This window comes from Larus michahellis, chromosome 7, assembly GCF_964199755.1.
Source record: "Larus michahellis chromosome 7, bLarMic1.1, whole genome shotgun sequence".
Classification (NCBI taxonomy): Eukaryota; Metazoa; Chordata; class Aves; order Charadriiformes; family Laridae; genus Larus; species Larus michahellis.
In genome coordinates, this window is record NC_133902.1 from 31,382,078 (window position 1) to 31,405,858 (window position 23,781).

At 37.2% G+C, this 23,781-nt stretch overlaps 1 protein-coding gene across 13 annotated transcripts in view; it reads left to right on the forward strand.

Annotated features, from left to right (window-relative positions):
* Positions 1-23,781, forward strand: part of PDE1A (phosphodiesterase 1A) — a 166,212-nt gene that overhangs the window by 98,325 nt on the left and 44,106 nt on the right. For all 13 annotated transcript variants that reach the window (XR_012588242.1, XM_074594021.1, XM_074594029.1 and 10 more), the window contains 5 exons: positions 3,668-3,781; positions 16,881-17,063; positions 17,525-17,591; positions 18,555-18,671; positions 19,936-20,076. Coding sequence is in view for 12 of the 13 variants with exons in the window: in XM_074594021.1 (XP_074450122.1) it covers positions 3,668-3,781; positions 16,881-17,063; positions 17,525-17,591; positions 18,555-18,671; positions 19,936-20,076 (622 nt within the window). In the remaining variant the exon portion in view is untranslated. The remainder of the gene's footprint in view (positions 1-3,667; positions 3,782-16,880; positions 17,064-17,524; positions 17,592-18,554; positions 18,672-19,935; positions 20,077-23,781) is intronic.

Sequence of the window (23,781 nt, forward strand, 5' to 3'; positions counted from 1 at the left end):
GGCTGCGAGTTTTAAAATGCAGTTTTCAGTTGTTCTAAGAGAAATTATCTGTCTTTTTCTCTATAAATCTCATTCTTTGATGTTGCATTGTATTAACTCTGTACACAGTTCTCTTTGCATCTTAAAACAGTTCAAAAAGTTCATTTTTCTATTTCACAAAATAGCCCCTGCAGTTTTTCCTTGTTGCCGTCATTATTTCTTAGTAGCACAGTGCACAGGCAGGGTAATACAATTAGCTCCAATTCTAAGTAGCATTTCAGGTTTTCTAATGGCATTTCTGATGTTTGTTTTCAATTTATCACACTTAATTAAAAGAAAACAAACAAACAAACAAATAAAAATCCTGCCCAATACAGCTGGAGTAATAATTCTTTTTTGTTACTTTTCCTTGCCCTTTTTGTGATTTTCTTTGTCTCGCAAAATGATGGCTATGAGTATTTTAACTCATTTTTTGGTTTGTCTTATAAAGTGACATATTTATTCTTTACTAAAATGTTAGTTTCATTGCTGAGATGTCAGCTCTTAAACTCTGTGGCTATTTCGCTTTAATGCATCCTATGTTGAGTATATACAGACCATTCATATACTGTCATAACCCATTTAATTTTGCTGCGTTCGAAGTCCATTTTTATAACTTTTGGGGTATACCTCATGATTATTACCTGACAAGTGTCAGATCATCAACACTGTGGAGGGATTTTATTGCTTTTTCCAGTATCCTAGTAGGAAGTTGCACTGTAGGTAGAGCCAGATTTTTCTTGGAATTGCACAGCAAAGGTTGGGCCCATCACAGTTAGGTATTGGGAAAAGAAAATCCACCATGAGGCAGGTTAAACATTGAAACCAGTTGCCCAGAGAGTTTGTGAAATCTCCATTCAAAACTCAAGTGGAAATGCCTCTGAGAAATTTGACCTAACTTTGAAGTTATACCTAACTGTGAGGTTGGCTCATATTTGAGCAAGAGCTTGGACCAGGTGGAAGTCACTTCCAACCAAAATTTTCCCGTGGTTCTAAGGTAGATCTGCACTGGGTCAGTTACAGACACTCTTGAGGACATCTCCACAAAGCGTGGATGCATGTGATGACAAGGACACTGGTCATCATTGAATTATATGGATTTTGACCTTTTGTGATTCTGTAACCTCTTCAGAATCACTTCAACTTTGTCTGAGCAGCCCGGTCTGTTACTGTGTTCTGCATTCCTCCTAGAATATGAACTATAACTACAGGGCAGGTTACATCAGTTGACTGCCACCTATGCAGCAAGATATCGCAAGGTCATTGAGGCTCAAAGGCTCCCCCAGGGACTCCTTTCCTCCTGAAAGTGTAAAAATGATTTCACATATCTGTCATCTGGTCTATACCCTGAGAAAACATAGAACCACTAGAAGCTGTAGCATTTTAGAATCGTAGAATCATAGAATGTGTTGGGTTGGAAGGGACCTCTAAAGGTCATCTAGTCCAACCCCCCTGCAGTAAGCAGGAACTTCTTCAAGAAGATCAGGCTGCTCAGAGCCTCATCAAGCCTGGCCTCGAATGTCTCCAGGGATGGGGCCTCCACCACCTCTCTGGGCAACCTGTGCCAGTGTCTCACCACCCTCATTGTAAAGAACTTCCTAATGTCTAATCTAAACCTACCCTGCTCTAGTTCAAAGCCATTACCCCTCGTCCTATCGCTACACAACATGGCATTTTAAGCCATTTTGAGCTAATATTGTTCTACCATGGCCCCTCCCCGTGAAGTGTTGCATTTTTAACTTGACTTATGCTTCCACTTTGGAAAGTGTGATTCGGAGACGTGCTCAGTCAAACATGAAGGGAACAGTGCAAGTGGCAGAACCACCCTACGGCTGTTGGCAAGTCGAGGCGATGGTGCTGCCAGTCTACCCTGGGCATTTTGGCATTGGTGCTCAGGAGAGGTTGTATGTGTGTTTGTGTGCATCACTGAGGAGCAAACATCCCAGGAGAGTTACAGTGTGTGTGCTGGGTGCTGCAAGGTGAGTGTCTATTTATGAATTAGCTTCTTCAGTCTATAGGTGCCTCTGAAGTGGAAGGAGTTATGGACTGGAGCTGCCTCCCCATACATAAGGTTATTTCTTCATCTCCCTCTTGTGTAGGAGATGGACTCCCACAGTGTTTCATCCACCCACTGCATTTCTCTGAGAATATTTTTTAACACTAACTTTTCCATTCCATTGATACGCAATGCACTGTGTAATACACCAAGTAAATGTGGTTGCTAAGAGCCTTGTTTGTTTTATATTCTATGCTAATTTGTGTTGAATTAAGACTTTGGAGAACTGAGGAGGCTGGTCTTAAAACTCCGTTTGCTAAAATTACCTGTGCAGGCTTGGACATAATTATACTTGGGTCCAAACAAATATAAAGAAAAAAGATGGAAGTGGTTTTATGACAGAACAGTACTTTCCAAGTTTATGAGGGATTTGTTTTGAATATCATAGATTTTTTTTAATTTATGCATTTTAATTAAGTCAAATCAAATATTGCATATGCCCAATAAAAATAGTGTATAAAATATTAATATGTAAAATATTATGTATATTTTTATATATGCTCTTTCATGTCATAAATATGATTTTTTCTGAAAGTAAAGTCAGCTTTACTTTCAAGTCAAGTTCAGTCCACTTTTTAACTAAATGCTTCTTTCGCACACTTTTTTCACATTTCATACACATAAAAAAGATTATGTCGTGAAAGTTATGTTAAAATAATGATGTATCTTTAATTACAGAAATCTTTATCTTATATGATACAAAACTGTGTCCCGAGATACAGCACAGAAAGAAGGAAAATACCCTTACTTCTTTAAGCATCAATTTAGTCACATCTCTACACAGTTACTGATAAGGTTTTCATTTCACGCCAGTGCTATGACTACTCTGTATAGTTAAGTTAAGCAGTGTCAGAAGTGTTCTTGTCATCAGAGAGTTTAGGAAAAATCTGGTATTCAAGGAGTTTATCTGTATAAGTGTGTTGCTACAGAGGCATGAGCTGATGCATTACAAAATCCCCTTTGGGCGTATCCATGTTTGTAATGTAAAAGAATGTTCTCAAAACTAAAAGTAAAAGCACACTTGGGAAAATATTTGGATTTTTCTAATGCCATAAGCACCACCTTTCATCTGGTATAATGATGAATTTTCTGTAAACACAAAAACAATCGAGCTCACGCTAATAAGAAATACAAATTCTGCAGCAAAAACATACTGGAGGCCTAAATAAAATTAAAAACCTTTAAATGAAGCAAATTCAGTATATAGCGGATATTAAATAATTATAATCAACCTTCTAAGCACAGAAAAATTATATTAAGACAACTTGCAAAGTTTTAGTTATTATTTAAATGCATAATAGTAATGTTACAAATTAATATGATATCACTCTGATGGTAGTTCTGAGTCCTCTCTGACTTACTGGAATGTATATGTCTTTTCTTAATACATCTTAGACAGTTAGCAAGCTGTAAAAACATACAACTGGTCATTGTCACGCTCATTGTAAAACCAGGGTTTTTTTAAAACAAGGCAAGCAATGCCTCTTACCTCTACACTGGCTCTTGTGTTGCTTCCATTATTTCAAATTGAAAATGCAGACGCTAAAATTTGATATAAGCAATGCGCTGATATTTTTGTTTTCTTTTTCACAGATTAAGATGCTTAGTAAAGCAACTGGAGAAGGGTGACATTAATGTAGTGGATTTAAAAAAGAACATCGAATATGCAGCATCTGTGCTGGAGGCAGTTTATATTGATGAAACCAGGTAAGTCTGAGGGGCAAAAAAAAAGGGAAGAATGTTGGAAATCACATTTTAGAAATTTGGTCTTTTCCTGCAACTGTAACTGACATGAGCTGAAGGTCTCTGCACATCACAGGATTCATATATGGCTTTTAGGTCTTTTGGTGACAAGGTTAAAGCTAGGAAGATTACAAAGGTCAGATGTAACCATCGTCTGGAGACTTTGCTTATTTCTCATCTCTCTCACTTGTCAAATGTCCACAGTATAAAGTCATAAGAATTTTCTGAAGGATGGATTTTCTTTCCCCCACAGGCCACATACCAATAATCATGCTGAGAACTGTATCACTGAAAAAAATGGGCTGTTTTGGAATGAAATGCTCACGGAGATGAGTCAGAATATTGTAATCTGGCCTGTAAATACATAAATTCATGAAAAGCTGTGATTTATTTTATAATGTTTGATGCTTTGTTTATGATTATTGTTACTGGCAGTATTACTGGCAATCATTTTTAATGTGGGTTGACTCCAGTTTAATTAGAAGTTCTAAGTATTTGGCTTCTTGAAAGAATTTTAAGATATGTACTATATTGAAGTTAATTAGCTAGCTTATGGTTTTTATCTCAGTGTGCTGGTCTCTTAAATTTTTTTCTAAGCAGAATGGTCTTGTAAAGATGTTTGCCAAAACTTCTTCAATACTGCTGGAGCATGCAGTGTATGTCTCAGTTCCATAGTACATTTTTATTAGAAAATGGAATGAATTTAAATTAAATATTCTAAAATATTGGTAGTTAATTTGCCACTGTGTATATAATTTTATATATATATATTTTGCTAGCTGACTTAAGTTAATCGAGCTTCTTTTAAATTGAATCTAGAGTTGATTTGTGGATTTACATTAGTTTATAGACGTACTTATAGTTAAATTGATACATGTGCTTAGGGAGACATATGAGAAATGATCAGCAAACTTCTCTTTGGGCTCATATTACCACAATAGAGGCCATAAAATTTCATTTTTTCAACAGTTGTTCTAAACGTAAATCTTGTTGGCATATCTCACGTGCTCAGAAAGCTTTGCAAGATCACAGTCCTCTCTCCCCTGTATTATGGGATACCACAGCACCGCCAACGGACGGAGCATAAGCATGTATTTTGCATTAATAACCATGGCAGCTCTGTCAAAGCTGCAGAGGGGACAAGAACATAAACCACTGAGTATTCCTTCCATACACCTCCCAAACACTGTGGTTAAATTGAGTATAGTATTCATAGCTCTTTCTGAGTAGTAGCACCAGGACAATGAAAATAAAGTGAGATTTACTTAGTTTCTAAGGTGAGGCGGCCTCGGTGGAAATGAATAGTATCGTTACAATGAGGAATCCAGTCTTTTTGGCTCTGTGTGGGAGCATCAAGACAAGTATCAGACATTTCATACACAGAGAAAACTGGTACACCTGAAAATCCATAGGCTTTAGCAGAAACAGGTGCGTTATTTTCCCTGTAAGCAATCTTTAAATAAGCTAATGGCCCTCATAGGACTTGACAACAGGATTATTAGGCTGCCCAAATGAATATAAACGTACATAATTTTACAGTGGTTTGGAAGACTTTAATAGTCCTCAGGCTGTTTTCTTAATCCTATGGACATGATAACCTCATAATGGTGACTACTGATTTTCAAAAATTCTACTTCAGTATATGGATAAAGCTTTCACTCTTCCATAGCTTAATGCACAACAATGTTTAATCTTATTTTTTTATTGCAGCCAATATTTTGCATTTGGTTTTTCACTGTACTAAGTCAGAAAGGAAATACCTGAGACAGGTATCTTATTTTGCTCTTATTTATTGTATACTTCTGTTCTCCAAAACAATCTCAGAGTTTGTAAATCTACCAAATTTTGGTAGCATTCCTTATATAAATATGTATTAAGCATATGATATATCTTAATAATATATCTTAATAATGTTTATCTTTCCATACTTATAGCTATATTTCGAAAATACGTAGACATATAAACCAAATTTTCTTGTCCATGTTACTTCTGCTATAAGTAATAGTTAAAAATGAAATTACTTTAGTGAAACCTACTTTTCAACTTCTATTCTCTTATTTTTATTGTTTTGCATTCTATAATCCATATTCTTCATTTTGGTTTATAGTGTTTGATTTTGGTTTTAATTTCTCTTCCCTGGACTAATGCAGTCTCCACGAAATTCAGAGCATTTTTTGAACCTGGTGGTCTTTGTGTTAGATTTATGCTGAAAATATAGGCTGGGCCTCCACTTCTTAGTTGGAAAATATTATGTATAGTGCTATTTTAAAATCTGAAACTTCCCCATTAAAAAAAAAAGTAAATTAAGATATTTTTTGTGTAGCAGAGAGAGACTGTAGTTGCCACTGCTAGTTTCACAGTGAACTCTTTTGCGTGGCAAACTGCAAAGATAATCACCTTTTAAATAGCATGAGCGCTATTCTGTAGTCTAAATCTACACTAAAGCATTTAAAGATAAACACACAAAGAAGGTCTCTCCAGCTTCTGGGTAGCTAATCCTTAAGGAACAAAAGCAGTGTATCATTGAGCCAAATGGCAATGGAGGTTGGAATTAGCTTGTGTGGTTACATTTGTCATTCCCACCAAAGAATACAGGTTCTTCGTCCTGCACAGAGCTACCACTGTTGGGAGTCTGGAACTGAGTTAACTGAAATGATTAGTAGATTAGAAATAATAGTTTAGATCATAAGGAGAATGGCCTGTTCCTGCTGAGCCTGAACATGCACTTCTATACATCCCAAAGTTCAAAAGATTTCAGTAAGCTTCTTACATATGAGTTGCTATATGAATAAAAGTAATTGCTATAGTATAGAGCCGAGTAAAGTAAAGCAGTGAGAAAACCATCTGAGTACAGATTGCCTTTATTAACTTAAGTCCCAGAAGGAAGTTGCTTGCTTTACAGGATATAATAGTTCCTGAGGTTTGGCTTATAAGATAGAAAATTTAATGATGCCTGGTTCTACAGGGTACAAAGTATTGCAGGCTTAGGACCAAAGGTTCAGTGCAGAGTTTTGGCAAGTCACATGAAAATATCCATGCTTTCTATTTTAAACCTATTCTTGAGCCCTGGATTTTGTTCTTATGAATTTACTGACCCATTGCTTACATATCCAAGCAGAGGAAGACCTCTGTTTCAACCAGCCACCTAAAACTGAATCCTGTCTTTGGTGTTCACTTCTTCCCCACCTTTCTGGGTGACAGACTTCCATATCATCTGAGACAAAGCCCTCTTAAATATCTTTACAGTCAGATTAGGAATGGCAACTAACAGAGAGTTGGTTAGGAGCATCCTTCTAACTCATCTTTCCGTTATGACGTACGCAAGTCGTCACAGGCACAGAGATGAAAAAAGCAAAGAGAAAAATCAAAACTAAGGTCAATAAAGAGATCCAAGTACAAGGTATCTCACAGAGAGTGTTCAATAATGTAGCCAAGGATCAAGGAAGAGCCTGGTCTGTCCCACAGCTCCGGGGAACCATTTGTGCTGCTTAAAAATTGAATCTCAGGTGTTAGTCTAGCAAAACCACTTTTCATTTTATAAGCCTGAGCTTTTTTCGGTGATCAGTTCCAATTTCTTACAGTAAGAGATACCCATTTTTTCCCCTGTATATTGTTACTTCATTTGAGTTGATTGGAAAGCCTGTATCACTCTATAAAGTTGTGTGTGCACATAGAAGTACGTGCAAATGTGTAAGCTGACATCACCTCGAATCTTTATAGTGGAACAGTCAGCTGGAAATGGGCTGTAGAATTCAAACCCTTTAGCAGAGTATGAAGTATTTTTCTCAGGTCCTCTTACTTTCCTTTTGTCTGCTCCTCTTTTGCCTTTTATCTGAGAATATGCTAACATTTTTTAAAACTGTGTACACATACTCCCTTCCATACATGCTTTTTCTAAAACTATATCCAGTTGGGTTGAGGAAAAGGCAGAGAAATAACACAACAGGTTTTATTTATGGAATTCTCAGAGTAGACTCCTTAAAAACAGGGATAGGCAGTAGGGATGACCTTCCAAAATTATGAAAAATAGGTTTGGGGCAATGACTGTCAATATCGCCTATAAAAGGTTCTGAGCTGATGGAAAGTTGGAAAGGACAGAAAAATCAGACATACGTAAGTGCTGCTTTCCTATGAGCTTAATTATATGTGGACCCATGTCAATTAATAAGCTTGTTTAACAAGCCCTTTTTAGGACTTTCTGCTTCTCTCAGTGCTGAGTAATTATAAGCAGCACTAAACACTTCCTTGAAAGAGATTTAGCGCTTTGCTAGCTGAAGCAGAGGTTCACTGGCAGCTGAAAATAATCAGTGAAACTCTCACAGTTCCAGCCCCTCAGTGGATCTCCTCTGTGGAAGAAGTTCAAACTTACTCAGGAGGTGTTATAAATAATTCTGACAAATCTTGCAGAGTTTTCTCCATTAATACCTGCCACTTGGCTCAAGGTAGTGGAAGAAGGATATTTAGAGTCAAACAGGAAATAAGTACAGCCTGATAATTCAGTCATGAAAGCTGTTCCGTTCCTTGTAAACACAGCTCTTTATTCATGCTAACTGAGAAGAAAAGAAGCCAAATAAAATCTAGATGGAAATTACAAGATTAAAAAAAAAAAAAGTATTCCAAAGCCAAATCAAATGAAAAGCTTAAACTTCTTGTGCAGAACATTTTAAAGTTGTTCTGGATAAAATCAGCATATTTTATTCCAATTATGGTCTTCTTACATTTTTAAAATGCCGTAATATTTTAGAAAATATGCTCGTTTTCAGGAGGATATTTATCTGTACAGTTTCAATGCCATACATGGTTTTTAGTTGGTTTTAGGCTCTATAATGCCCTTTTAAATGGCTTTAACCTCTTGAGAACTTTTGACTTGGAAGAGAGCATGTTTCAGTAATGAAGTAGATCCATTGTATATAGCTGGCAATTGCTTTGAGCATCTTTGACTCAACAAGACAAAATGACAAATAGAGGTTATTGCTGGATTCATGAAGCAAAGGGAAATCTCATTAAGGGTGAGTGGTGTTACAACAATATATGTTTGCATGAGAGCTCTGGAAATAGTGAAGGCATTTCAGTGATATTTTTATGGTAAACACAGTCCTTGAGAAAAAGCTCTTATTTAAAAAGTACACATTCTGATATGTATAATGTTGGCTAAAAAGGAGGTCATTAAACCCAAACTTTGTGACTGCTGTTGTAATAAACACCTTGGATCATACTGAATTTCCAGTGTACTACCCCAGTAATGCACCAAATATTTCTGTGGTTTCTGGACTTAAAGCAAGGACAAACATATCTTCAAATCGTGGACAAAAAGAAAATAGTTTAAACTGTGATTACGTCACTTGCAAGAGAAAGAGTTTTGTCATTTCATCTCACCAAAGGTCTGTGTGACCTTTACAGTGCGCCACAGAAGTATTTGTGGTAGGAACATGCGTGTGTGTATCTCTGTCTCGTGGAGTCTAAAGAAGAAGAAAGGAGCAAATGCTTGCCTAGATGCTGGTGTTCACAGAACTGTGTGTTGTGGAAGTGTGAATGGAGCTCAGCAACAGCCCAGCAACTAAATGAAATTCTCCCATTTCCAGGAGATCCCGAGATGAGGAACGGTCAGCGTAGCCTGTTCTTGGGCAGCTTTCAGTACAGAGTTTTGGCTATGTTTGCAAGCTGGAGAAGGATATTTCCTGGTGGTTTCAAGTTTTTCAGTACTGCAACAGAACCCTAGTTCATGGCAACTGCTCCATCTTAAGCTAGTAATTATCATCTCCAAAAATAATGAACTAGGATACTTCTTTGATACCCCTGTGCTTTCTTTCACTCTCTTCTAGCCATCAATATAGGTTTAGCGGCTTCTCTGTGTTTTAAATGAGAACGAAAGTCAGTGAAGGCCTCATCTTTTATGTTTCTTGTATTATTTCATTTTCACAGGCCATATTTTAGTATCAGTGTTGCAAGGCTCCAAGCTAGCGCTGCATCAGCTGCTGCTGAGCATCTCGCAGCAGGAGTCTGTTGCTTGACGTTAGAGGACTGTTTACATTCTGTTCCCACCCATAGCACACAACATCTAGCTGACTTTGTGAATCACGTAGTTTCACTGACTGTAAGGTTCTGGTTCTGGAAGAAATTGTGCTAATTCAGACACCCTGTGCTAATTCAGGGTAACCAACAGAGATGGTCACACCATCAAATCTCTTTGCAGGTGCGAGGGTTGAGAAGGGTAAATTCTCTTACAGCAAAGAGATGTAGATATTTGTTAAAAATTTTTAAAGGATATATTCCCAATCTCTCTACTTGAAAAGACAGATTAATTTGTTCATTTGTGCATGAAGATAACTGTTTCATTCACAGAACAGTGGGGCATTTGGTCAATGATGTAATTTATTTTGAAAGATCTATACAATATTTCTCCTCAAAATTAGCTTTTTTGTAAAAAAATCTGGCAATATTAAAGAAAATAATCTGTCTAATGATACAAGGATAAAACAAGTGGACTGGGATGCCCTGCTTGGTAATTATTTGCCAGATGAGAAATACAGTCTATATGATTCCTCTCTGAGCTGACTTAGTTGAGGAGAGATTGGAAGTGGCAATTATTTAAGCATGAAGTTAAATTATAATCTTGAATATTCAGCCAAGTTTACTGTGAGCGTGTATTGCTGTCCTCCATAGCCAACCCATGGTTAAATGTACTTTGCCTGAAGTTGCTTTGTCAGCAACAAATGTGCCATTTGAAGAAAATCATTCAGTTCATCCACTAAGGGAATCTACAAATGATACCTCTGTAAAAGCTGCTATTGAGAAAAAGCTTGTTGTGTTGAGATTATTCCACCCTTATAAAAGCTTAAAATAAGCCTTTAAAATCTTTTGTACTAAGCCAAAGTTTTTTTCTGAGAGGGAAGCTTACAACAGCATCAAAGTTATATAAAAAAATACACATGAAATCACTGAAAATCTGTTAAATTCTGACTAAAACTCTTCAGTTCAGTTAGGATATTTAATAAATGGCCTGCATCCCTTTTCTGAAGTTATTGAATTTTTCTATCTCAAAGCTATTGCTGTTAATTTATTTATGAGTCGTGCCCTGAGATAGTCCCTGCCCTGTAGAGCTCCCAGAATACCACATTAAAGTGAATGAAAAAAAACTATACATTAGCTCACAGCTGTAGTCCTGAAAAATGATATTTTTTGATCATGAATATCCTGACCTGAATTTTAAGATTGTTGATGGCCCTCAGTATGTACATCTGTGTTTCTGAATAGGCAGTACACATCAAAAAGTGAATGTTTCCAGTAACAATGGTCCTTAGTCCAGTACTTATGTGCTCTTGTAATAACTGTATTTCATCCAGAGTCTTTGCCATTTATTGTAATTAATTGGTAGTTCTTAATATGAGGATGATCCTTCTGAAAATATGCTATATTTTAAGAGTACAACATGTTGGTAAGTTATCATTTCCTTTAGAAAGACCTTTAAGTACTAAAAGTGCACCTCAATCATTTTTGCAATTTGTTTATCCTCAGTAGGAGTCAAGAGAATCTTTTAGTGAATGTTAGCGGAAATTGTAGTGGACTATAGAGGATGTAAATATTGATTGAATGTATTGATTCATGCTCATTCAGGAAGATAGTGAGTCACTAGAACACAATTAATTGATAAAAATATGAATGGAGTATTTAGACTATAAATTCTTTGCCTTCTGCATTCTAGACCTAGAACAGGACCTTGATCAATTTATTCTTAAGGGGTTGATCATTAGCTTGATTAATTCACTAAATGGTAAAGAGCTAATAACGCCTTCTCAATCCCTCCTCTGGAAATCTTTCACCATCTCTGTTAGACAGCATGACTGATGAGCATTGGTGGATTTTTTTTCCCCATAGCCATTATCTAATTTTTTTTTTTCATTTTCTTCTCTTTCTTTCTTCTTCATAGTGCATCTGATGTATTCCTAACGGAAAAGAAATATACTTCTGACTAGCCCATTTACTGTATTTAAAATTCTGAAAAGAGAGCTAGAAATTATCACTACTTGAATTTTGAAAAATTATTCTTGGCAAAAAACCACAGTACTGTGACAAGAAGATCAGGTTATTAGTTACTATGACTGCAATATTAATTGATCGCTAAGCTGAAATGCCATGGGCCATATCTTACTTATTCCCACAACTGTCAATGGGAGTTCCACTCATGGAATGAATAGAATTAAATAACCCAAGCCTCCCCCTCTCCTTCCCACACATATCTCTTCCTCGTATTGCATCTGCTTAATAGGCTAATGATATATGAGCAAAATAAGTGTATGTAATCCTGAAATTCTGACCTTGTGTTGAAAAAAAGTTCTTTCTGTGGCATATTGTGTTAGAGCTTTTTTTCTTTTGTTTAAAAGCATTTTTAGGTATTGCTTAACTTTAGGGAAGAAAAAATTAAAGTGTATGCCTTGGTATATTAACATTTATTTAATTCAACGAGGATATTAGAGTTCGTGCCTCCCAGTTGAATGGGATTGATCTCAGTAGAGTTGTACTTTAAGGCTGACTTTGGGGAACAACTATGTAGCTTTAAAATAGAAAGTAAATGCCCACCATCTCTGATCTTTGATGCGATTGATTTGGAGGATGGGGCAGTCACTCCACTCCAAGTATTTTCCTAGCTTTGAGTTTGACAGCTATGGTCACTTGTCATTTTGCTCGTTAATTTATCCAATGGCATTTTTGAACCTATGTAAATGTTTAAATATTTCAAAATGTTGCAAAATTGTATTGCAATTTACAAATTACATTTTACAATTTACAATTACAAATTATATTAAAAAATCTTGCGAAAATCCTTGTAGTATTTGGCAGGAAGTTCAGTGGTTTAACTATGTTTGGTTTTGTTTTGACCCTGTCTTCTGATACCATTTCACTTTTCCCCCTCTTTTTTTTTTTTTAATTTAAAGTCATCCTGAATGATCACTTATGATAAATTTACCTATTCACCTGTGATTCATAAAGTGACAAGATAGAGCAAGAAGTCTACATAACAGTAGAATTACAGAATGCAGAATTTATAAATATATTTTCCGTTTATCTGAGCAATAATAACTTCCATTAGACAAAAACCAAACACCAGTGACTTCCTATTGATTCACTGATTTTATTGAAACTTTTGAAAGCTGTCAGTTCTAAGTGGATATAAATTAAAATAGCAGTAATATAAACACTCAAGAATGTATACTTCTGTATGCATGTATATTCTGAATGTATACTTCGGACTGTTATGTGTTTTCCCAGTAATTATAAACAATGTTGTGTTGTAGAATTTATTCAAAGAAATTATGATGTTATAATGCTCAGTGATTGCATCAGAGTGATGTTATAATACATCTGCTCGAAGAGTCAACCTTGTTGCAGTTAAGTTCTGAGCAACAGAAGTAGTAACAGCAATAAGGACAGGCACGTAGGGGCTCTGGGATTTACTTGATGCATTCCCTGCAGTGATGTACACGATAGACTAGAGGCCAGCAAACAGGCTGCAAAACGGTTGGACAAAAAAAGATTGAGATCCTTGTAAAAAAATACAGTGGTGGCCAATCAAAACATGGTTCTCTGAAGTACTGTTTGTACTTCTGGTTAATTTGTACAAGTTCTGATACTTCTGCTGAACAGTCTTTTTGTTCCATTTAGTGAAATTTATATATATATATGTGTGTGTGTGTGCGCATTTTGTAAATAGTAAGTAAAATTACTGATAAAAACAATTAGATGTTTTTATGTCTCAACATGTAAACATGCTTTATTTGGGTTATTCTGAAGAAGTGTGTTCACAATCAGCAAGTAAAAGGTGAACAATTAGATGTATTTCCCAGAATCCACAATATTGTGTAGGTATACCTATATACGCACACCCATGGAAACAGAATGGAAATACTGTATTTTTTAATCAAGGTATAAATAGATGAATAAAAGTTGAAAAATGTTACAAACTATGAAATGAGTTGAATATTGGATTCTAAGAATTTGTGATAATTAAGCATAGTTTGTGTGGTGCAAGATATAGCCAGATTTATTTCCCTTCCTAAATAAAATTACCATCAAATTATATATCTGTCTAACCATCCATTTATTCAGATGTGTAGACCCATATATGAGCCCTTTCCCTGTAATTACAGAAGAATGGCAGTCATTAGCAAATTTATTCAAAGGCCATTTCTAGCAATGCATATGTCATGAGTAATTTTCCCCAATATGAATCTTACTCTTCAAAAGGTCAGGAAAATGTAGAAATAGAGCTACGAGATGAATGACTAGCCCTTGTTTCCTCTCCTTAAATGTTTCAGGTAGGCTTCTGAAATAAACTAATTCTTTCTGAGAAGTTGCTGAGGTTATGTGTTGAGGGATCTGTAAGAGCTTGTATATACAAAGGATTGTGGTTACAACATAAATCTATGTTGCAGTTGCTTTCCCAGTTATTTAAGTAAGAAGCAGAGACACTGAAACTCTCTCTCCCATAGCACATTGTTTAGTCACCTCTCATCATAGAGAAAATTACTGGTTAAATAAACACTTTTTTCCAAATTCTGCTTTCTCTGTTCTGTCTTCATTACTATCATTTACAGACTGAATAGTGCTCCTGTTTTACAAATGAATAGTTAAAAAGATTAGAGAAACTGCAGTGTGTCTTGCTAGCCCCAATTTGTATTCCAGCAGTTTATATCTGCAGAGCTCAAGACTTGGTCCCAAATTCAGATCTGCATCAGACTCTAGCAAACTGATGTAGAGCTTTGCTTTGTGCTGCGCAGGTGATGTGGGATATCCCTGCTGGATGCTCTGAGGCAGCCTAATGCTCGCGGTCCTTTTATCACTGGAATAATTTCACCTCATTTGAGTAACAGTTGGAAGAGCTACAAAAATATGTTTCAGGGATTATAATGTTTATTCCTGATAATACTACAAATACATCAAATGTCAAATATTCCTCAGAAATATAAATGTCCTGATCTCACCATGGATATTTAATAACAGTGTTAGACTAGTAGGGATTTAAGTGGACTATAACATAGTTTTTAATGTAGGGAATAAAATCAACTTATGGCCAGTCTCAGCCTTGGTTCTGTTTTGCAAGATAACTTGCCCAAATCCTTTCCTCTACACAAGTCCTGTTCCTCCAAAATAAATTACTGACTTTTGGCCTGTGTCCCACTGTCAGAAAATCTCATAATTCTTGTCCATTCTGCTCCGCTTGCACTCTGTGTTAAAAAGCCTTTCTAGTCTGATAATTCTGTATCCCTAAAAAATAGGAATGTTTCTGCTCTTCTTTCAGTAAAGGTGGTGTTGGGGGAATTGTGTGGATTTTTTTTTTTAAACCTCAGTTGAAAAGTCTCACAAAATATGCTACCAGGCAGATGAGCTGCTGAAACTGCGAACAGGGCGATGAGCACCAATACCCTACGCTGACTGTTCACCAAGAACTTAATGACACTTCTGGCATCATGCTTCCTACTAGGCATCTTCCTGTAATCCCTTGGATAGTATTGGATTTATGTGGGGATTCCATTGAACTGTAGTGTATTCAGGCTTTTCTTCATCATCCATGTTGCTGCTCAATTCCTCTATATGCTAGGGAAGACTTGGATTAGGCAGGGTTTTGAAAATGCTGAAGAAAGTGAAAGGTGTGACAGGGTCGCTGAATAAATATGAGGAGACAATGCACAAATAGGGGAAAAAGTCAACAGAGTTATGCTAAGAGTAGAAAGAAAAGCCAGCAGCAGAGGTGACAACATGAAAATGGAAAAGGAAGGGATAATCTTCCTCTCGCAAATATCCACCTGCGAATGCTGTTAGCCGAATTCCCACCAAATATATTTCCCAGGAATCCTGTTCACTCAGAAGAGACCCAGGTTTTAACTTGACAAGCGGATTGTCTGATGAGAAAATCACGCTCCAAAATATTGTCCATCATTGTTTTGTGTCACATTCATGCAAACTAGAGGAGTTTCAGACAGATCAATTGGTCAAATAATGCCTGCAATTCAATTGGTACCACTTTTAATATAACATTTCAGAAGGGCGGCATGCTTTACTTATGTTTTGGTCATCCTAACTCTGGGGTTTCTTGCGTAACTGCATGAAGGAAAACTTGTTATCTGACTAAATAAGGGATTTGGTTCTTGGAAAACCCCAGCAGACTGAGTGATACGGGCAAATAACAGCAAGTAAACGGTTGTGTTCTTACATCTGGTAGGTTTACAGAAGTGTAGAATTGAAGTGTTGAGTCTGTTTTAAGAGAATAGTTAGTTACATGTTTCTTCTAAATAAACTAATGTCCTCCAATTCAGTTTTGTTGAAGTTTCATTTTAATACTTTTTCTATTTCACAAGAGGTACACATACTTTTCTAAATTTTTTAACAACTGAGAACTGTGAAAGCTGACTTGCGATCCAGTCTTGTATAATATCTTTATGCCATGATTTTATTACCCTGCCTTCAACAGGAACACAGATCTCCACACAGAAGGACTTAATTCTCTTTAATACTTTTGTTGCACTGGAGTAACATGATGAGTGTGTATACAGGCTGTTCACTGAAGTGCATCCACCATAGCATTGCTATGTAATATCATTGACTTTGCATATAAGTATCAAAACATTTTTTGTACCATTTTGGAGGACAGATCAAATGGACCACAGGTGTTCTCAGTTACAGCAGCAACCCCTCTTTCTATAGACATTCATGTCAGCCACTGTTTTAGACATCTCCTCAGGATTTTATAACCCATTGATTACACTTCAATCCACCAAAGCTGTTACATCTTTGTAGAAACATCTTCACTTGCCTTTACTTGAATATCTTGCATTTGAGTATCTTTTACCTTCTGGAATGTGAGCAGCGTGAGAGAGGGAAGATATCTGCTGTGCCCAGTTTCCTGGTGGCCTCCGTATGTCCAGCAGAGAAGACACTTGGTGATGTGCTGAGTCAGTTCTACAGATGACCTCTATTCGTGTTAAATTTTGTTAGCTGTTTGCCTGTCCATACTCCTTTTGCTTTAGTCCGCCATCTTCTTGGTAACCTTGTATTAATTTTTTTGTAGGAAGCTTTTGGACACTGAGGATGAGCTCTCTGACATCCAGTCGGATTCGGTCCCGCTGGAAGTGCGGGACTGGTTAGCTTCTACATTCACGAGGGAAATGGGAATAGTGAAGAGGAGACCTGAAGAAAAGCCCAAATTCCGAAGCATTGTACATGCTGTACAGGCTGGGATTTTTGTAGAAAGGTGAGAACTTGGTTTTCTCATTACAGCAAGTGCTGCCTTTAACCACAGTGTCTCTCGTTGAAGATCCCTTAAGTGGTGGGATGAACCTGAAGGAAAACTTTGAGACAGAATTTAGCTTTCAATTTCTGCAATTGCTCTATTTTTCTAATCAGAAATCCAGATGAAACCTCTAAATTTGTGTTGAAATCTCCTGGACTTTGGAAAATTCTGGGAATGAACTTCATGGCTTTGAAACTTCTACACTAAAATGTAACAAGGACTGCACTAACATAAAAGAGTAATGTACCAGCAGAGGGGCTTGTCTCATAAGTTCATTAAAAGACTTATGTCGTCTTTGGGATCAGACCCTTAAATATCTTAGTGTTTTTTCACAAACTGTGGAAGGTGAATTACAAGAAGAAAAATTGCTCCAGTACTTTTTAAAGGAGTGCTATTCCTTAATATTTTATTTGTTCTTTCAGGATGTACCGAAGAACGTCTAGCATGGTTGGTTTGGCTTACCCAGCAGAAGTGATAGTGACGTTTAAGGTAAAATAAGTTTAATCATTGTGGAATCTGAATATATTTGTACTTTTGTTTAGTGACTTTTAGGGTGAAATTAATGTATTTTTCTACTGAAACTACCCTAGCCATAGTTGTTACCACAGAACTGAGCACACAGAAAAAAAAAAAAATTAGTAGTTAAAAATTCACAAAAAGAATATGACTCTGTTTATTGTTTCACTGAGTAGTTGTGATTTCATGTCATTATTAGAGCAATAGGATGAAATTTGTATAGAATTTTTTATAGAAATGTGAGACATGGTTTTATCAGCTCCCACTGGTATGGTAATCAGTGTCTCAGACAGCAGCATTTATTTCCTTTTTAGGAAAGAAAAAGGAGAAGTAGTATTGGGATAGAGTGAACAAAAGAAGCTGCAGCTTATGGAACACGTACAGTATTTGCTGTGAATTTAGGGCATTGCTGTAGTTCACCCAAAAGGCTATCTTTTATAGTAGTAAAGTTCCTGTGGCTATGGAAGCAGTTCAAAATGGTATTCCTTGAGAATGTAGTACCTCAACTTTTCCCCTGAAAGTTAAACACTGTTATATTATTCTCAAATTGACATATGGCTATCATGTTAATGACATTGCTTAATGGCCTATTTAAAGGATGGGTATTCACGTTAGCTCCACGAGGTTCTATAGACATTTGGTATGCAGAAAGTTAAATTTGAAAGATTAAGGTCTTTGATTCGAAGCATAGAAAGTTGCATAGGTCATGTTACAAGTATTTTATTCATAACTGGCACAACTATTTTTATCATTAATATTGAAATAGTCATTAATGTATTATCTACAGTAGGTGTTTGAAAGACTTGGACAATAAAAAACCACCAAATTCTCACCCGTCCCTCCAAAAAATCCCAAAATATCTTTTCCACTGATTAACTGGAAACCTACTTAAATGCATGGAAATTTGATTTTTTTTTCTTTTTCCCTCATCTACAGGATGTTGATAAATGGTCTTTTGATGTATTTGCCCTAAATGAAGCAAGTGGAGAGCACAGTCTGAAATTTATGATGTATGAGCTGTTTACCCGATATGACCTTTTGAGCCGTTTCAAGGTCAGAAACTAGCCACAAGTAAAAATATGTATGCAAATATAAGTATGTCAAATTTAAAATACAAGAAAGCCAGGATATGTTTGAGATAATTTTTTTATTGTACAGTGTAATGCAGTATTTCAAAGAACATGGCAAATCGGACATTGTAATATGCCAATAGTTCTACCAAGTGGAGCTTCACCTACAGCATGCAAGTTTTTCTGCAACTCAAAAAATGGAAAGCTATGTAGAGGCATTTCAAGTGAGTTTGAGATGTTGCTAGTGAGCAGCTAAATGCTGTAAGCATTAAATAAACAGATTATGTATACAGCCTATTTACACAGCATTACTGAATCAGTGTCCCAGCATCATAGAACAAAGATTCCTATATAAGGCAGAAAACTGTAGTTATTCCTAAGTATTTTTTTTCATGGTCTAGATCATAGTATGTTGCCCACCACTGTGCAGGGGTTTCAGCTGAACCTTCCTCTCCTAACCAACTTGGGGGATATATAAAGGGAAGGCTACTTTTCCATGATGTTTGCAGGGTGTTGTGATACAATATGGAGTACTTCTAACCATCTTTGAAAGCCTGAGATAAAAAATGGATTGAAATGCCAACTCTATCATTATAGTAGTACTGAATGTAAGTTTTACTATAATTTCAAAATCTCTCTGCTGCAAAACTCCATGCTCCTTTCAAAGAGCCTGCCTCACCCTGAAATTTGTTTTACTATTTTAATTTTAAAATTTTAATTCATTTTAATTGCAGGACTTTCAAATAAATTTCATTATATGGGAAAATATATGCGACTAGATAGTGCCTGTACTTCATAGATTGCCTGGAGGAAGAGAAGGAAGTGAAGTCATACTATCAGATTCAAGGAAACCTTGTCTCAGGCAAGGCAAAACTGGTGAAGAAAAGGAGATAATCCTATTGTTAGACTCCTGTCTGCCATGCCTTTATTATAAGAGCAATCTGTGCATTGCTGGTACAGACAGACAGGCAGATATGTCTTGAAAACTATTTGATTGATAGCTCTGCAGTCTCTCGTATACTAACCACATGCTGTGCATGGTGTACATAGAGGGATATAAGATCTACAAGAATTCGGTGAAGACTACCTGATGCATGTTAGGTATTAGATCTTTATATTTTAAATTTTTCTTTTGTTGTTTGTTAACTAAATTCTATGGTATATTTATTTGTCGTTTATTTATTGTATGATTAACTTTGCAGCTGTTGCAGGAAAAAAACATTTATTTTAGTTTTTGCTTCCCCTAGATCCCTGTTCCCAATCTAATTTCATTTGCTGAAGCTCTTGAAGTTGGTTACAGCAAATACAAAAATCCGTATCACAATTTGATCCATGCAGCTGATGTTACGCAAACTGTGCATTACATAATGATTCACACTGGTATCATGGTAAGAAATACTGCGAAGTTCAATTTACTTCTTTTCTCAGACTCTGCTGTTTTGGATAAATGTGTATGTGTGGCTTTTCTTAAGGAAAAAGCTCCCTTGAAAATTGTGCAGAGACAGATTCTGAACTACCGTTCAGGCTGTGAACTGTATGTCATTTTAGCAGTTCTTCCAGGCTGGAACTCTCCTGATGCAGAGGAAGAAATGAGAAAAAATATTCTCCTTAAATTCTTTTTGCTTTGCATTGCCTGGTCTTGGGTAATATATATCATACTAAAAGAGATACATTTGCAGGAGTGGGCAGGTGAGAATTTCTCACTTCCACATCAGAGCCTGGGAGGTGTGATCAGGCAAGGAAGCTTTAGTATCTGCTGAGGTCCTGGCCATTGAAATCAGTGCAGGCGTACTCAAATACTCTGCAGCTGCTTTTCCTTTTAGTTTATAACCTTATTGAGGAACTGCTCTTGCACACTGTATGTGCCTATAGTATGCAGGAGGTTGCATTTGCCTTGCACTATTGCAATATCCTAATATTTTTTAGTATTTGCTTTTGGAACTGAAGTGAGCCTGTGCAGGCATATTTACTCTAAACACTTAGAGTTAATACCAGCAGTGGGAGTCACTAGCAGCTTGCTAGATAGAAGTAAATACTGACTGAAAGAAAATGGACATTTCTGTCAATGGCCTTTTGATGATTTCTCTTCACTGAGAATGCACTTGCTTAAAAAATAAAAAAATAAAAAGATGGGAAGTGCTAGTGTCTGTTTTCTGTTTGCAGAGCTATGACACAATTCCATAAGACTTTTGGAAAAGAAAATTTTAGGGCTCACTCTAGATGATTGTGCTCCAATATATACACAATAAATGACAGTCGTTCACTTATGTTAAGTCTTTTCTCACTGAAAGCTTTGCCTTTGGCTTCAGTGGAGGCAAGAACAAGTCCCTAGGCATTGCAGGGTTTGATTCTACTGTTTGAGGGAAGCGTATTGCTTCTAAGCATCAAGTTTTTAAAGCTACGTTTTAACACATGTACTACTTGCAGAGTGAAGCCTGGAGTCTTCACCAGCCAAGATTCCTTTTCACATTGAAATGTTTTCTTGAGAAAGAACTTCCATATTAGACTGAAGAATAGACTAGACAGCTCTTGCCAAGATGACTCCAAACCAAAGTCGTTGCATACAGTATTCACCTGTCAAAATAATATTTTAATAAAAGAAAAAGCCTGAAGAGATGAGATCATGGTTCCTATCCTACCCTTGTCTTCTACTGTAAGATCAGCTGCAAGTATTAAATGATATGAGACATGTCTTTGTTGCAGGTATACACCTCGCTCAGCAATTTAGCAGGGAGGAAAATCCATCTGTTGTGTTATACATTATAAACATCCCTTCGGCCCATTCTAACTGTGCCTCTCTGCTCTTCAAAAAAGATAATAGCATCCAGATTTTCTTTGTGATGCCAGGACAAGGTTCAAACTTCCAGAGCTATCCTAGTCAATTTGCATTGCTTAGCCTTTGATTAAACAACTTCGCAACACAGTTTGTGTATCTCTGAACACTGAATGAAGGAACCTGTGTTGAACTTGAATATCTGATATTCCACCGGGTGCACATGACAATGAGAAACACCTCTCTGACTCAAGTTTTACGATATTAGCATCTTAACCTTGTAACTGCACATTGATGTGATTTGGACAACTATTTTCAGAAAAGCTTAGACTTCATTGCTGTTACTTTGCTGTAAAATCTCATTAATGTTGCAATGCTATTACAAAGTATTCCTATAAAAATAGGCCATGTTTTAAATATTCACATTTGAATTGCTGAATTATGATATTGGAAAGTTCTTGGAAAGATATCTAACTAGGACAACACTTAGTCAAGAGTGCCTTCAAACAGATGTAGCTTGCCAGGCAGAAGGAACGTTTATAGAAACCAGTGTTTGAAAGAAGGCCTAGTGATTCTGCAGCTTGCAAAGTATTTCTGTCCCAAATGTCATTTGCAGTTTGAGAATGCATCAGTAACATTCAAATGTTCTATTTAACTTGTTGGGGTCTTTTTCCTGTTGCATGGTTAACTCTACAGAACCATACTCAATAACAATTTGAAGTTTGCTTCTGTAGCTAATAGTTTTCAGAATATGTCCATTGTAATGCCTCTTTTAACCCTTCTGTGTCTTCTGACAAATACCTAGATTGGTGTCAATTCGATGCAATTTTATATCAAATTCCTGTGTGGTTTTTGCAGACTGGCATGTGATTTGAAGTTCTTGTGCTTTCATTGTATCTTAAGGAACTGATACTGACTCACAAATCTTGCAAAGAACTGCTGTCTTCCTTATTCACTTCTGAAAGACGTACTGAAACAAATCAGGGTCATAGAATCATAGAATGGTTACAGTTGGAAGGGACTTTAAAGGTCATCTAGTTCCAACCCCCCTGTCCTGGGCAGGGACACCTCCCACTAGACCAGGTTGCTCAAAGCCCCATCCAGCCTGGCCTTGAACACCTCTAGGGATGAGGCATCCACAGCTTCTCTGGGCAAGCTGTTCCAGTGTCTCACCACCCTCGGAGTAAAAAACTTCTTCCTAATATCTAATCTAAATCTCCCCTCTTTCAGTTTAAAACCATTACCCCTCGTCCTATCACTACGCTCACTCATAAAGAGTCCCTCCCCATCTTTCCTGTAGGACCCTTTTAGGTACTGGAAGGCTGCTATAAGGTCTCCTCAGAGCCTTCTCTTCTCCAGGCTGAACAACCCCAGCTCTCTCAGCCTGCCTTCACAGGAGAGGTGCTCCACCCCTCTGATCGTTTTTGTGGCCGTCCTCTGGACTTGTTTCAACAGATCCATGTCCTTCTTTTGTTGGGGACCCCAGAGCTGGACACAATACTCCAGGTGAGGTCTTACGAGAGTGGAGTAGAGGGGCAGAACCACCTCCCACGACCTGCTGGCCACACTTCTTTTGATGCAGCCCCGGATGCAGTTGGCTTTCTGGGCTGCAAGCGCACATTGCTGGGTCATGTTGAGCTTCTCATCAACCAACACACCCTATTCCTTCTCCTCAGGGCTGCTCACAATCCATTCTCTGCCCAGCCTGTATTTGTGCTTGAGATTGCACTGACCCACATGCCCCTTGAGCTTGCACAGGCCCACTTCTCAAGCCTGTCCAGGTTCCTCTGGATGGCATCCCTTCCCTCCAGTGTTTTGATTGCACCACGCAGCTTGGTGTTGTCAGAAAACTTGCTAAGGGTACACTCAATCCCACCGTCCATGTCGCTGACAAAGACCAACCCCAGTACTGACCCCTGAGGAACGCCACTCGTCACTGGTCTCCACTTGGACATTGAGCCATTGACGACAACTCTTTGAGTGTGGCCATCCATCCAGTTCCTTATCCACTGAGCGGTCCATCTATCAAATCCATGTCTCTCCAATTTAGAGATAAGGATGTCGTAAGGGACAGTGTCAAATGCTTTGCACAAGTCCAGGTAGATGATGATGTCAGTTGCTCTTCCCTTATTCACCAACACTGTAACACTGTCATAGAAGGCCACCAAATTTGTCAGGCATGATTTATCCTTAGTGAATTCATATTGTCTGTCACCAATCACCCCCTTATTTTCCATGTGCCTTAGCATAGTTTCCAGGAGGATCTGCTCCATGATCTTGCTGGGCACAGAGGTGAGACTGACTGCCATGTAGTTCCCCG